The 13,918-nt window shown below is 44.6% G+C and overlaps 1 protein-coding gene across 4 annotated transcripts in view; it reads left to right on the top strand.

The window, feature by feature from the left end:
• TRRAP (transformation/transcription domain associated protein) overlaps positions 1–13,918 on the top strand; it is a 162,280-nt gene that overhangs the window by 136,693 nt on the left and 11,669 nt on the right. For all 4 annotated transcript variants that reach the window (XM_035131728.2, XM_060283007.1, XM_035131726.2 and 1 more), the window contains 2 exons: positions 6,338–6,563; positions 12,192–12,409. In XM_035131728.2, the coding sequence (XP_034987619.2) occupies positions 6,338–6,563; positions 12,192–12,409 (444 nt within the window). The remainder of the gene's footprint in view (positions 1–6,337; positions 6,564–12,191; positions 12,410–13,918) is intronic.

Raw genomic sequence — 13,918 nt, 5'->3', positions numbered from 1 at the left:
CGCCTCATGGCAAAAACATGCTTGTCTCCTCTGGTGATAACGATGCATCTGTCATTGGTCTTGGGGTGCTGGTCCAGTAAGAAAGGTTAAGTTGTCATCCTTTGAGCACAGGATAATGAAAGAGAACACCCTGCCTTTCACAAGGCTTCACTTGTTTGCAGTGTGTTTTAAAGACTTCTTCCAGATTCGGATGCCAGTGTGCCTCTGGTTTTGGTCCGATTTAGCACGGCTCTCCGTAACGTTCCTAGGTGTGACTGGCAACTGGTACAAAAATACAAAATAAGTTGGGAAGACGGGGTGTGAATGGAGAGGAGAGAGCCCTCCTTGAAAATGTAAAAAGAGAGAGAGCCCGACTCCTAAGACTCAAAGGAGCAATGTGTCCAGCTTTAAGCAATTTCGATAGGTTGACACCTTTTCAACCTGGACACCAGAGAGTTTAAAGCAGGCACCCCCAAACTTCGGCCCTCCAGATGTTTTGGACTACAATTCCCATCATCCCTGACCACTGGTCCTCTTAGCTAGGGATCATGGGAGTTGTAGGCCAAAACATTGGAGGGCTGCAGTTTGGGGGTGCCTGGTTTAAAGCATGTGGGCAAGGCAGCTGGGACTCCCCCTGCCCCCCAGTTGACACTTCTCTTGCCAAGCCCTCCCTCACCTGCCCTGGGCACGCAGAACACCCACGTGGACCCAATAGCATGTGAAGGAGGAGACAGGTGAAATGCCCAGGACTGGGCTGGAAAAGTCTTGCATGTGTCCCGTTTAAGTGAGAGTTAGAAAGAGTTTTGGTGTCTGTTTTGCACTACTGAGGAGAATTTCAAACCGGCACTTGATGCAGCTTGGGTCAAGGGTCCTTGCATTCAAAGCAAATTAGCCTTTAAATTGTGCCTCAGGTAGCTTTTCAGAGTCTGGTCCGCAGGAACGACTTTTTCCATATTTACCTTAAGCGGCTAAACTAAGCTACTTGCCTTTGTTATTCCTTGCTTGTACACTTGGAAACAGGTGGCTTTCGTCATTTTAAAAGAGTACATGTAAGCCGTTTTTGCTTTTTTACTTTAATGATACTTGATTTCTACGTCACACGGGTAGCCTTCTTCAGCTGAAGATTGGGGAAAATAAATAAGTAAATAAATAAGTCAGTAAGTAAGTAAGAGCAAGTGGAGCCTTGTAGTTCTTCCCCCCCCAAAAAAATAATAATAATAATTAGGCATGCTTATTTCACCATATAGGATCTACATTTAAAGGCCTCTATCTTATTGCTTTGCCTGCATTTAAATATTCTGTTTGCCTGTGTTAGCCTTCCCCAATCTGTTGCCCTCCATATTTTGCTGAAATACAAGTCCCATTGTCCTTTGCTGGCTGGGGTTCATGGGAATTGTAGTTCAATGACATCTGGAGGCTACTGGACTAGGTTAGGAGGCTCAATTGTAGCTGGCATCCAGTGATGTGGTAGTTTAAGAGAAAGACCCTTTTACTTGGGTACAGCCCTCAGTTCTTTGAGGCCAGTTTTTTATATTCCAATTCCTCCGCGCTATAAAACTCAGTGGACCGTGCTTGCTTTTGCTCGCTTCTGTCTGGTAGATATTTTAAAGGTTGTTTTGAAGATTTAAATTGAAACGTGTTCATTGACACCAGTCTATTCACATCCCCCCCCCCAGGTCATACGAAAAGATTCCTGTGCAGATTTATAGGGACTACGTAAATTGCTCTACTCTAATTTTAGGAATCCCTGTGACGGGGTGAGCTCCCGTTGCTTGGTCCCAGCTCCTGCCAACCTAGCAGTTCGAAAGCACGTCAAAATGCAAGTAGATAAATAGGAACCGCTATAGCGGGAAGGTAAACGGCGTTTCCATGTGCTGCTCTGGTTTGCCAGAAGCAGCTTTGTCATGCTGGCCACATGACCTGGAAGCTATACGCCGGCTCCCTCGGCCAATAATGCGAGATGAGCGCGCAACCCCAGAGTCGGTCACGACTGGACCTAATGGTCAGGGGTCCCTTTACCTTTTACCTTACCTAATTTTAGGAAAGTACTTGAAAATGGCAGGCATCATTGTTCCGTGTCAAGTGTGATAGAACAGTTTTTTATTGAAACTGCTAGGAAAATTTTGAGCAAGTTGAGCATTAAATAGGTCTTAATTTTTTGAGCCCTGTAGTGCTCTTCAATATTTGCTATCTATAGATAACCTCCTCTAAATTATTTTCATGTGCCACAGTTCAGCATATGAAAGTCAGTATGTCTTAGCACTACCTTTCTAATGAGCTAGCATGACTTGGGATGCACATTAAATTTGAGGGAAGAGGCTGGCTTTTTAAAATAGCGAATGCCAATGGGACCTGCAGCAAAATGTTGCAGTGCGTACAGAGCTCCCTGTTCAAGATTCCAGTCACTCCATTCCATTCCCCCTCCCCTTTTCTGTCCTCAGACCCCCCCCCCAGCTGACCAGCATTCCATTGTCACTGAGCATGCTCAGCCCTCATTGGGCTGTTTGTGATTTTTTTGCCCTCCCTCCGTGTGGGTTTTTTCCCTTCACAAATTTCTTGTAGCTCCGAGAACCTCAGCATTCGTCAAAACCAGTTGACTATTCCCTCTTCTTTGTGGAAGGTGCTATTTTGGCTACATAAGAATTCACACTCAGAAAATAAAGATTGCTGTTGTTAAATATCAGGAGCAGCCGACATATATTGTTGGACTCCAACTCCTATCAGCCAGCCTGGATAGTGCTCAGGAGTGATGGGAGTCATAGTCCAGTAACAACTTGAGAGCACCTGGTATATATTTTGATATGGACTTAGTGGTTTGCCACAGTTTCTGGATCCACCAGGAACACTCATAAGCTTGAACTCAGCCTGGCAGAAGCTTCTCCATAATATCTTCAAACAATTTGATTAATCATGGTACTTTTGAGGTATCTTGATTTAGGTTGATATATTTTCAGCATCTGGCTTCCGTCTTGGACGCATTCCTAGTGATACGTTGACAGAGCTTGATAAGGAACCCAAAGTGGCCCCATGTAGATGGAAGCTGGCTTGGTCCTTTATGGCAGAACGCCCTAAGACGTCCCCTCCCAGCCCCCAAAAGGGACCGTGCAGTTCCTAGAGCTAACATGTCCTGTAAGGCACAGCCAGGGTATAGGACAGGCATAGGCAAACTCAGCCCTCCAGATGTTTTGGGACTACAACTCCCATCATCCCTGACCACTGGTCCTATTAGCTAGGGATGGTGGGAGTTGTAGTCCCAAAACATCTGGAGGGCCGAGTTTCCCTGTGCCTGGTATATGACAATAAGAGGTTCAGGCTGGACACAAGGCAAGGTGGGGAGAGGTTCAGATTTGAGGGTTAGGAAACCCCCTATCGCCCACATAGAGCTATAGTTCAAAGTGCGGTTTAAGTCCCCAGGGCACTCTGGGGAGTGTAACTCTGGGGGAATTGGGGTCTCCTAACAACTCTCAGCGCCCTTAACAAACTGCACGTCTCATAATTCATGACAAAGTGGTATGATACTGCTTTAAATGCATGGTGAAGATAGGGCCTTACTCGGAAGGCTAATGTTTGTGTTGCTTAAATGGAATTATGCTGTCTGCAGCATCGTTCTTCGGTAGATATTTAATTTATTTAGCACATTTGTGTCAATTTGAAACATTTCTACCCTGCCTTTTCTTCAGACATAATCCAAGTAGAGCCCCCCCCCCAATCCATTTCAGGTTTATGCAACATTCTCAGTGAGTACCAGTAAAACCAATTTCTAAACAATAAATCATAATAAGTACAAGGATGAAAGGAGGGGAAATCAAAAAAATGCAGAGATGGCCTGGAAGCCAATACTACATAGAACAGCAGATTAAAACCATTCAGTGTGAATGTAAGTTAGTCACTGTTTGGTAAAAGCCGTTACAGTCATACCTCAGGTTACAGACGCTTCAGGTTGCACACCGCGCCAAACCCGAAAGTACTGGTACGGGTTACTTCCAGGTTTCGGCACTCACCCATGCACAGAAGTACTGAATCATGACCCACACGTGGACAGACGCGGCGCTGCGGGTTGCGAATGCTGCGGGTTGTGAATGTGCCTCCTGCACGGATCACGTTCGCAACCCGAGCGTCCACTGTATAAAAATGCCTGGGTGAATTGAGCAGTTTCTACTACATGATGCCTGACTCTTAGAAATGGGGATATCTGAGATTGCATTTAGACATACCGGTGAAACTCGTAAAATTAGAATATTGTCGAAAAGTGCATTTATTTCAGTAATGCAACTTCTTTTTCTTTTTCTTTTAAATTTTACAAATGCTTTCTTTTAGAAATTCCACAATAAAACAAATATTTACAACAATACAAAAATAAACATCGCTATTACATTTCATTAATTACATTCCATTTATAATTGACCCGCCTAACGACAAATAATTACAATTACAACAAATAAAGGCTTGACATATCTTGCTTTGCATGTCATGCATCTATTTCATATATTGGTCTCACCTTTAAAGTTGCATTACTGAAATAAATGCATTTCTCGATGATATTCTAATTTTCCGAGTTTCACCTGTATCATGCCTTAATATGCTGTGCAGAAAGCCCCTTAGCTCCTCTTTTTGCACAAGGCAAACCAAGAAGTCTTCCATGTAGTTCTCCATCTCATCCAAAAAGGAAACATTAATAGCTTAAAAAAAAACCAGGCTATTAAATCATGGTTTGAAGTTGGGTTGCTGTTATGGCTTTTTCTGAAGCTGTTAACCATTGTTTCTTGGCTTGGATGAAACAGAAACTATAGTTAATTGAAAACTTTCCAGTTTGCCTGCTTACGCGAAAAGAGAGGAGACAGTTGTTTTTGTGGACAAAAGGTTTGTTCATACCTGAGCTTATTAAGGAGATAAAAGGTAAAGGGACCCCTGACCATTAGGTCCAGTCATGACCGACTCTGGGGTTGCGGTGCTCATCTTGCGCTATTGGCCGAGGGAGCCGGCGTACAGCTTCCAGGTCATGTGGCCAGCATGACAAAGCCGCTTCTGGCGAACCAGAGCAGCACACGGAAACACCGTTTACTTTCCCGCTGTAGCGGTACCTATTTATCTACTTGCACTTTGACGTGCTTTAAAACTGCTAGGTTGGCAGGAGCTGGTACTGAGCAATGGGAGCTCACCCCGTTGCAGGGATTTGAACCGCCAACCTGATCGGCAAGCCCTAGGCTCTGTGGTTTAACCCACAGCGCCACCCGCGTCCCATTAACGAGATAGGTTCATCTAAACTCTCCCTATGGAGATCATTCGACAAAGGGTGTCACCCTCTCTATGGTTGTGGGCCCAGTCGTAGTAAGGCAGAGTTCATCAGGGTTCCTAATGCATAGGAAGCAATAAATGACATGGCAACCTTTTGGGGATTGAAATGGCCACGACTTTATTGATTGCAGATGCAAGAAGGCTTTGGCTTAGGCATTGGGTATGTATCCTGGTTGCTGGCTGATAACTTCATCAGGGTCAGTCTTGGGTTAAGCATCCCCACGTGACACATATCAAATACAGGTGACGCATGTTGTTATTGTTTAGTCGTGCCCGACTCTTCGTGACCCCGTGGACCAGAGCACGCCAGGCACTCCTGTCTTCCACTGCCTCCCGCAGTTTGGTGAAACTCACGTTAGTAGCTTCAAGAGCACTGTCCAACCATCTTGTCCTCTGTCGTCCCCTTCTCCATCTTTCCCAGCATCAGGGTCTTTTCCAGGGAGTCTTCTCTTCTCATGAGGTGGCCAAAGTATTGGAGCCTCAGCTTCAGGATCTGTCCTTCCAGTGAGCACTCAGGGCTGATTTCCTTCAGAATGGATAGGTTTGATCTTCTTGCAGTCCATGGGACTCTCAAGAGTCTCTTCCAGCACCATAATTCAAAAGCATAAATTCTTTGGCTCAGGGACATTTTTAAAAAGGCGGTTTTAGGCATAGCCCAACAAGAAATAGCATCCACATAATGGGAAAACAAATGACAGAAACAAGTGTGTTTAATGTGTAATTTCTGCCAGTGTAAATTGGAACAGATGAGCTTGAATCGCTTTTGCTAACAGCTCATCTATTTTATACATGGTTTTGCTTGGCAATAATGTGTATTAGGCTAAAAGTGACTACTATAATAATTTCTGTTGTATGCGATAATAATCTTTCCTGCTTTCCTTCATTTTACTATTGTGCAAATCTCCCTTAAAGAAAAAAGGTAGCAGTTCCCTAGGGTAAGGCTGCAAAGCCCAGATACCTTAACTATGCAAGGTGTTAACACCAAGCAGAGTTTTGATTAAATATCTGCATCACATTTCTAACAAGCAATTTTCTGTTGGATTTATTTTGTTTTATCTGCTAGATTTCGACTTCAGCGTGCCAGGCTCCATGAAGCTCCACAATCTTATTTCTAAGCTGAAGAAATGGATCAAAATTCTCGAGGCAAAAACAAAGCAGCTTCCCAAGTTCTTCCTCATAGAGGAAAAGTGCCGATTCCTGAGCAACTTCTCAGCCCAAACAGCCGAAGTGGAAATTCCTGGAGAGTTCCTTATGCCAAAGCCGACACATTATTACATCAAGATTGCAAGGTAAGGCAGGGGTTGGAAGCTAAGGCTGGGAAGTGTACTAGTTATACGTACCAGAACTTTTTGGGTTAGTTCCAGGCTAAGGTAGGTGAATGTAGGTCACTAGTAGGACTAGTTAGTCATAAATTAGCTTCAGTGATTTCCTGGGGACCTAAGTTCAACTAACTTTGTCTGGATCCAGCCCAAAATTAGGCAGGCAATCATCTGGGGCAGGCATGTCAAACCTGCGGCCCTCCAGATGTTTTGGCCTACAACTCCTATGATCCCTAGCTAGCAGGACCAGTGGTTGGGGAAGATGGGAATTGTAGTCCAAAACATCTGGAGGGCCGCAGGTTTGACATGCCTGATCTGGGGCCTGAAACAGTTTCTGCCACCATATTTGGTCGGGTTTACAGACGAATTCATGGAAGATGAGCAGGAGAGCCACGCCACAGTCGCCACACACATCTAAAGCACATGACTTCCCCCAGAGAATCCTGGGAATTGTAGTTTCCTTATCACAGATCTACAGTTCCCAACACCTTTAACGAACCACAGCAATGTGTGCTGCACAGGAATTTAAAGTGACACAGGCTGTACTCAAAGGCTTTTTATCTAAAGATAGATTACAAAAGAAAGTAAAAGGATAGCACCACACATCATCTCTCCTGTGTGCTAACATTGTCTTATCCTAGTTTTTAGCTGATATTTTTACCAAGAAGTTTTAACTGCAGCCTTAAGTGTCGGTTTTGTTTAGATCTGGTTTTTTTTGTTGCATTTATAAATATACACTCTTTACCCCTATCCTGCTCTGAGTCTGAGAGATTTTAGGTTGAAAGGTAGAATACAAATCCAGTAAATAAATAGAAAACGCAGTGTAAACAAATAGCTACAGTTAACAGATCTAGCAAACGAAAAGTACGATTTTGCCTTATTCTCCATGAGAAATGTAATTTCCCGGTTTTGGAGCATTTCTGTTTCCTGACAATTTCTTTTCCTTAGGAGGCAAAATTGCAGACTAACCTTCTTTCTTCCATGCATTGATTAAAATTTGGTGGATGTACCAAGGGTTGAACGAAATTGGCCTTCCCTGTCTTGAGCCATTAGTTTCCTACCTTTTTTTTTCATTTCAAGGCCTGATTATCTACTTTGGTGTCTTGCCAGGGATTAGTCAGATGTTCCCAAGGGCTCCCAACAGCAGTGTGCATCTGCACGCTTGATTCTTTCCAAGGCGAGAGAAACTAAGCCTGCCAACAGGAAGGCATTCTGTCCTTTATAGAGTCCTGGCTAACAAGCAACTACTTTCTGGTGTGTGGGAGTCGATGTGTTGTTTTTAAAATCCCTCCTACACAGTCATGAAAGCTGAACTCGGCCATTTCCTGCAGGGATGAGGACAGAGACCCATAGAGAGAGCACCTCTACGGAAGTCAGCATTTTATGGACCAAGGGTTCAGAGCCGTTGATTTTAAGTGGCTGGTACCCGGCTCTCAAACCCTGCGCTAGACATATCTCTTTGTAATTCTAGACATATCTCTTTGTAATTCTAGAATAGCATTTGTGAGATCCGGGCTCAAACCTGTGGTTTGCTGGGAAAGGGCCATAGCTCAGTGATAGAGCATCTGCCTCGCCAGCTGAAGGTGCTAGCTTTGATCCCTGGCATCTCCAGGTAGGGTTGAGGAAGGCTCCTGCTCATAATCCTGCCAGTCAGTGTAGGCGATACTGAGCTAGATTGACCAGTGGTCTGACTTCCTAGGTTGACCAATAGGCAGCTTCCTGTATTCCTATGTTGGGAGTCACAACGACGATCTAAAGTGCTCTTTGCACAAATTGAAGCCACTTTATTTCCCCACTTGGATGCTACCTTTCCATGATGCAGTCAGACTTAAAGGCGGCTTACAAATAAAGATAGAAATCACAGCAAAAGAATCCCAACAGTAAAATAAAAGAATCCCAACAGTAAAACAAAATAGCAGTGAAAGTAGCATTAGGAGCAACAATAACAATCATAATTTTGCGTTTTATCTTGGGTTTTCTTCCCTGCCAAATAAACTTAAGATAGATCTTTCTGCCATTCCTTAAAATTTCAAATATCATTAACTATAGGTATTGTCTGAAATACAAATAGCATCTTTGAAAGTATATTCTTATTTATAGCAGAAATTTTGCCCAACCTTGACAATTGCATTCTGCTCCAAATTTGCAGACCTTTTTTTTTATTTCTTTCCAAACCTTTGCATAGCTATCGTTAAAGATATTGTGATTATTTGCCGTTAACCATATCCCCAGGTATTTTACTTTCTTTTCACTCTTTATACCACTGAGTCTTTCTAGGTCTTTCATGAATTGACCATCCATATTTTTGACTAACGTTGTTTTTTGAATAACAAGGCAATCTCTAACCTTGGACCCAGTATTATCTCTCTTGGCTCTTGAAAGAGATTTAAATCCCACCCTTGTTCACAAGGAGCTGTTAGCTCTGCTGCTTGCTGAAGCAGCCAAACTCAGAATTGCCTTATGTTGGACATCTGCATCAAGGCTCTCTTAGGGTGGATTGTTTGGGAGAGTATGGGACGCAGCCTTGGCCCGAGCATTTAAACCATCACAGGAGGGTTTCTAAAACAAGACCATTTTGATGTGAGATGGTGACTGTTCGTATGCTTTATAAATAAAAATAGTGCACTGCATAGGCCCACAACAATACACATCTCTACGTGGCAAGGCTACCTTACGTATGTGGCTCTTACTTCCAAACTGCCCCGTTGCAGAATCTTATTTTATTATGATGTCTGCAAAAGTATGCTGAGATTTCTGTTTATTTTATTCCAGCTGCAGTAATGTGCTCCACACATTTTTTTTGTTTCCTTGCTGTTTTTGAAAACTTAAAAAAGCACTTTTTTAAAAGAAGAAGAAAAGCCGCAAAAACTATGTAAAAAGTAAATAAATACTCACCTGAATAAAGCAGTCTTGCTTAAAAGTGAGAGAAACGATATTCCAGCCATACAGGATGGAAAGGGAGGAGAGGTCTTCAGTTTTTGCCAGTTCCTCCCAGCTGCTGCCCATCACACGGCAGTGCACACCATTTGGGGGGGGTCCCCCCAGGCTGTTGAGAGCAGCTGGGGTGAGGGAGGGAGCAGGAAGGCTCTCTTTTTCTCAGCAGAACTTTGCCTGCGGTTTTTGAGGTCCAGAGCCTAAGAATTTTATTTTTGGCATGAGCAAGACCTAAAACAGGCCTCCCCAGGAAGCTGCCTTGAACCAGGTTAGATGACGCAGCTGCTTTCACGGGCCCTGACTCCTTGGGCGCTCAGGCAGCCACCTCCTGCTCCCTGGTCCCCTATCTGGAGATGCCAGGGATTGACCGGGTAACCCTTCTTCTTGCAAAACATGTGCCCTGCCACTGAGTGCCGGCCTCTGGGTTGGCTCCACCTCCACCGCTGCTCAGTGCTCATATGGAGCAATGGGTTGTATCAAGTGCTCAGAGTAGGTCCGTCGAAATTTATGGGCTTTAGCACATCTATTGTTGCGTAGAATGTTGTTAGATGCAGTCTTAAGTTCTCTGTGCTGCAGGTAGATAAATTGACAGGTTGGAAAAGGTTCAGAAAAAAAATGGTTCAGAGGGTATGGGAAGGTGCATTCTGTGAGGAATGGTTCAATGGATCATTTAGGCTTGAAGAAGACAAGGCCGAGTGGGACCATGCACGGGTACTACCAAACTGGGATAATTCAGAGCATGAGACCCTTAATCTCAGGGTTGTGGGTTTGGCTCTGTATACCTGAAGGAACATCTCCACCCTGATCGTTCAGTCTTGGCTCAGATACAGCACCAAGGGCCTTCTGGCTGTTACCTCACTGTGAGAAGTGAAGCTACAGGGAATCAGGCAGAGGGCCTTTTCAGTAGTAGAAGTAGTAGCAGGAAGAAGAAGAAAAAGAAGAAGAATTTATTATTTCTACCCCGCTCATCTGGCTGGGTTTCCCTAGCCACTCTGGGCAGCTTCCAACAAAAGATTAAAAATACATTAAAACATCAGTCATTAAAAACTTCCCTAAACCAAGCTGCCTTCAGATGTCTTCTCAATGTCATATAGTTGTTTATTTCTTTGACATCTGAAGGGAGGGCTTTCCACAGGGCAGGTACCACTACCGAGAAGGCCCTCTGCCTGGGTCCCTGTAACTTCGCTTCTCGCAGTGAGGGAACTACCAGAAGGCCCTCGGTGCTGGACCTCAGTGTCCAGGAGATAGAACCTTTAGAAGACATCTGAAGGCAGCCCTGTGTAGGAAATCTTTCGATTTGTAATGTTTTGCTATGTTTTTATATATGTTGGAGGCCACCCAGAGTAGCTGGAGCAACCCAGTCAGATGGGCAGGGTAAAAATAATAGAATTATTATTATTATTATTATTATTATTATTATTATTATTATTATTATTATTCCCCATGTTGGGCAAAGGAGTCCTGCATTGCGGGTGGTTGGACTAATTGATCCTCATGGCCACTTCCAACTCTACGGTTCTATGATTCTACAGTACCTGTAGGGCTGTCACTCAGAGGGCAAAGACTGGTGGTAGAGCAACTGCTTTTATTGTGGAAGGTCCCAGGATAGCATCTCCTGGTTGGACTGGGAGGGAGACATCTGTCTGTGACCCTGGAGAGACACTGCCAGTCAGTGTCGACAGTCCTGAGCTAGATGGACCAGTGGTTTAAGGCAGTTTCCTGTGCTCCCAGGGCAGGGCTAGATTTAATGGGTAAAACATTAGAGAAATGTCTTAACGGTAAGAGCAGTTCAACAGTGGAACCAATTGCCATAGATTCTCCTGCACTGGAGGTTTTGTAAGCAGATGTTGGGTAGCCATCTGTTAGGGTTTCTCTCTGTCTGGATTTTCCTGCATCAAGCATGTGGTTAAATTAGATGGCTTGCAATACACACACCCAGAGACACTCTGCAGCTGTGTGATTCTTCTGTTGGGCTTGTTGAATATATGTTGGGCTGCAGGTAATGGGCTGGATTCAGCTTGGTGGGTTGAGAAGTTGTGCAGAATTAGAATTAAGCCATTTTTAAAAGTGAATGGATTTATTTTCTGCCTTTCAAGACCATTTTGGATGCATTTCAATTTAGCTCTTCCATGTGTACTTGAGAGAGATTTTGGGGAAGTGTGTGTGTGTGTGTGTGTGTGTGTGAGCATCAGCATCAGTGGATGACCTTTAAACTTCTGTAACTGCTCTCAAATCTGAAGCATCCCATTGCATGCTCAGTCTTCTGCCCCGTCGTGGTTTCACTGACAGTAATACAGAAATCAGGACCCAATCACCAAGTGACTTGCTTTTGCTGTTGCTGTCTATTAAAAAATAATTTCTCAGTCAATTTGGAGAAGACAAAAGATGCTGGAAGCTTTTCATACAAAATACCAGTCATGGCTGAGCCACATAATAGAAAATGTAGCTGCATCATTATAAAAATTCATAATAAGAATGTTAGTTTTACAGAAACTCAGCTGCTAATATGCTTCATTTTGTTAGCTTTAAGTATGGCATTTCAGGGTCTCTCCCCCCCTTTTTAAAAAAAATCTTAGCTTTCATCTTGGAGGAAAGAAATGAAGCTTTAGACTTTGAAAGCTCAGGTGCTTTTATCTCTTTCTCTCTTCCCCACCCCCTTGATAGGTTTATGCCCAGAGTGGAAATAGTACAAAAGCATAACACTGCAGCCAGAAGACTCTATATCCGAGGCCATAATGGAAAGATTTACCCGTATCTCGTAATGAACGACGCTTGCCTGACAGAGTCCCGCAGAGAGGAACGAGTGTTACAGCTCCTTCGCCTCCTCAACCCCTGTTTGGAGAAGAGGAAGGAAACCACAAAGAGGCATCTCTTTTTCACAGGTAGGTATGGGTGCAGCGAGCTGTTTCTAGGATTTCAAACACGGAGCTCTAAAGGATCGTGCACCTTCAAGTGTCTTGAATAACTCTTTGTTATGCACAACCTCGAGATGTGTTGAGAAGACAAGTCCTGAGTTCCAAAGGGTCCCCCGGTACGCCAGCCGTCAGTCCTCTGGCTGGAAGGATGCAAGGAATCCTTTCCCAGACTCTCGTTCACGCTGAGGTTTGAATACAAAAAGAAGCAGCGGGAGTTTCTCCTGCTCTTTCTTAATGGCCCGGAGAAGAGAAGACTTCAACATCCCAAGCCCTTTGCACTCATCAGAGGGCTTGCTCAAAGGAGAAGTGGAGTCTGCTTCCGCTTGCGCTGCAGTTTGGAGCAGGAAAGGAACAGCAGGGGCCTTTTCTGCTATTTTTCTCCATCCCTCCGTGCAGCTAAGAAGTCTTGCGCGCTCTCCAAAGGCCTCTGCACCTGTCCACAGACCAGGGTGGGTGTTGCTTGTGAAAACGAGTAAGAACTGGCTTGTAAGCCAAGCCAACATTTGTGCACCTTTGCTCATTCACCTCGATCCCTCTACCACATAGCAGAGAGGCTCCCTCAGTGGCAGGAGTGGGGGAACCTCAGGCCCTCCGGATATTGCCGGACTACGGCTGCTATCATCTCTGACCATTGGCCCATGCAACCGCGCAAAGCCGCAGTCATGTAGCTCAGATGGCAGAGCATGAGACTCTTAATCTCAGAGTTGTAGGTTCAAGCCCCACGTTGGACAAAGGATTCCTGCATTGCAGGGGGTTGGACTAGATGATCCTAGGAGTCCCAACAGTTCTATGATTCTAAGTAAAAGGAGCGTAAGATGCAATTTACCTGTTCTACTGCTACCGTACTAATAATTGTAAAAAGGTGAAGGTCCCCTGGACGGTTAAGTCCAGTCAAAGGCAACTATGGGGTTGCGGCACTCATCTCGCTTCAGGCCGAGGGAGCCGGTGTTTGTCTGTAGACAGCTTTCCGGGTCATGTAGCCAGCGTGACTAAACTGCTTCTGGCGCAACAGAACACCGTGACGGAAACCAGAGCACAAGGAAATGCCATTTACCTTCCCACCACAGTGGTACCTATTTATCAATTTGCACTGTGTGCTTTTGAACTGCTAGGTTGGCAGGAGATGGGACAGAGCAATGGGAGCTCACCCTGTCATGGGGATTCAAACTGCCGACCTTTCAGTTGGCAAGCCCAAAAGACTCAGTGGTTTAGACCACAGCGCCACGTGCGTCCCAGTAATTATTGTATCCAATGTTAGTCATACTTGGGAGTCAACCCATTTGACTGAATGGACATGATGGTGAACATTGGTCCATTAATTTCAGTGGATTTTCCCTGAGTACGACTTGGTTGAATATAAGAACAGAATGTAGAGCCTTCGGCGGGTGACGCATCAGGTATAAAGCGGAGCTAAAGGCAGAGCCTTAGTGAAACGGGAATAACCTTGTCACTGAAGGTCACTTCCTCTCTGCTTGC

The sequence above is a fragment of the Zootoca vivipara genome, chromosome 14 (assembly GCF_963506605.1).
Source record: "Zootoca vivipara chromosome 14, rZooViv1.1, whole genome shotgun sequence".
Classification (NCBI taxonomy): domain Eukaryota; kingdom Metazoa; phylum Chordata; class Lepidosauria; order Squamata; family Lacertidae; genus Zootoca; species Zootoca vivipara.
This window is presented reverse-complemented; position numbering and strand designations above follow the sequence as displayed.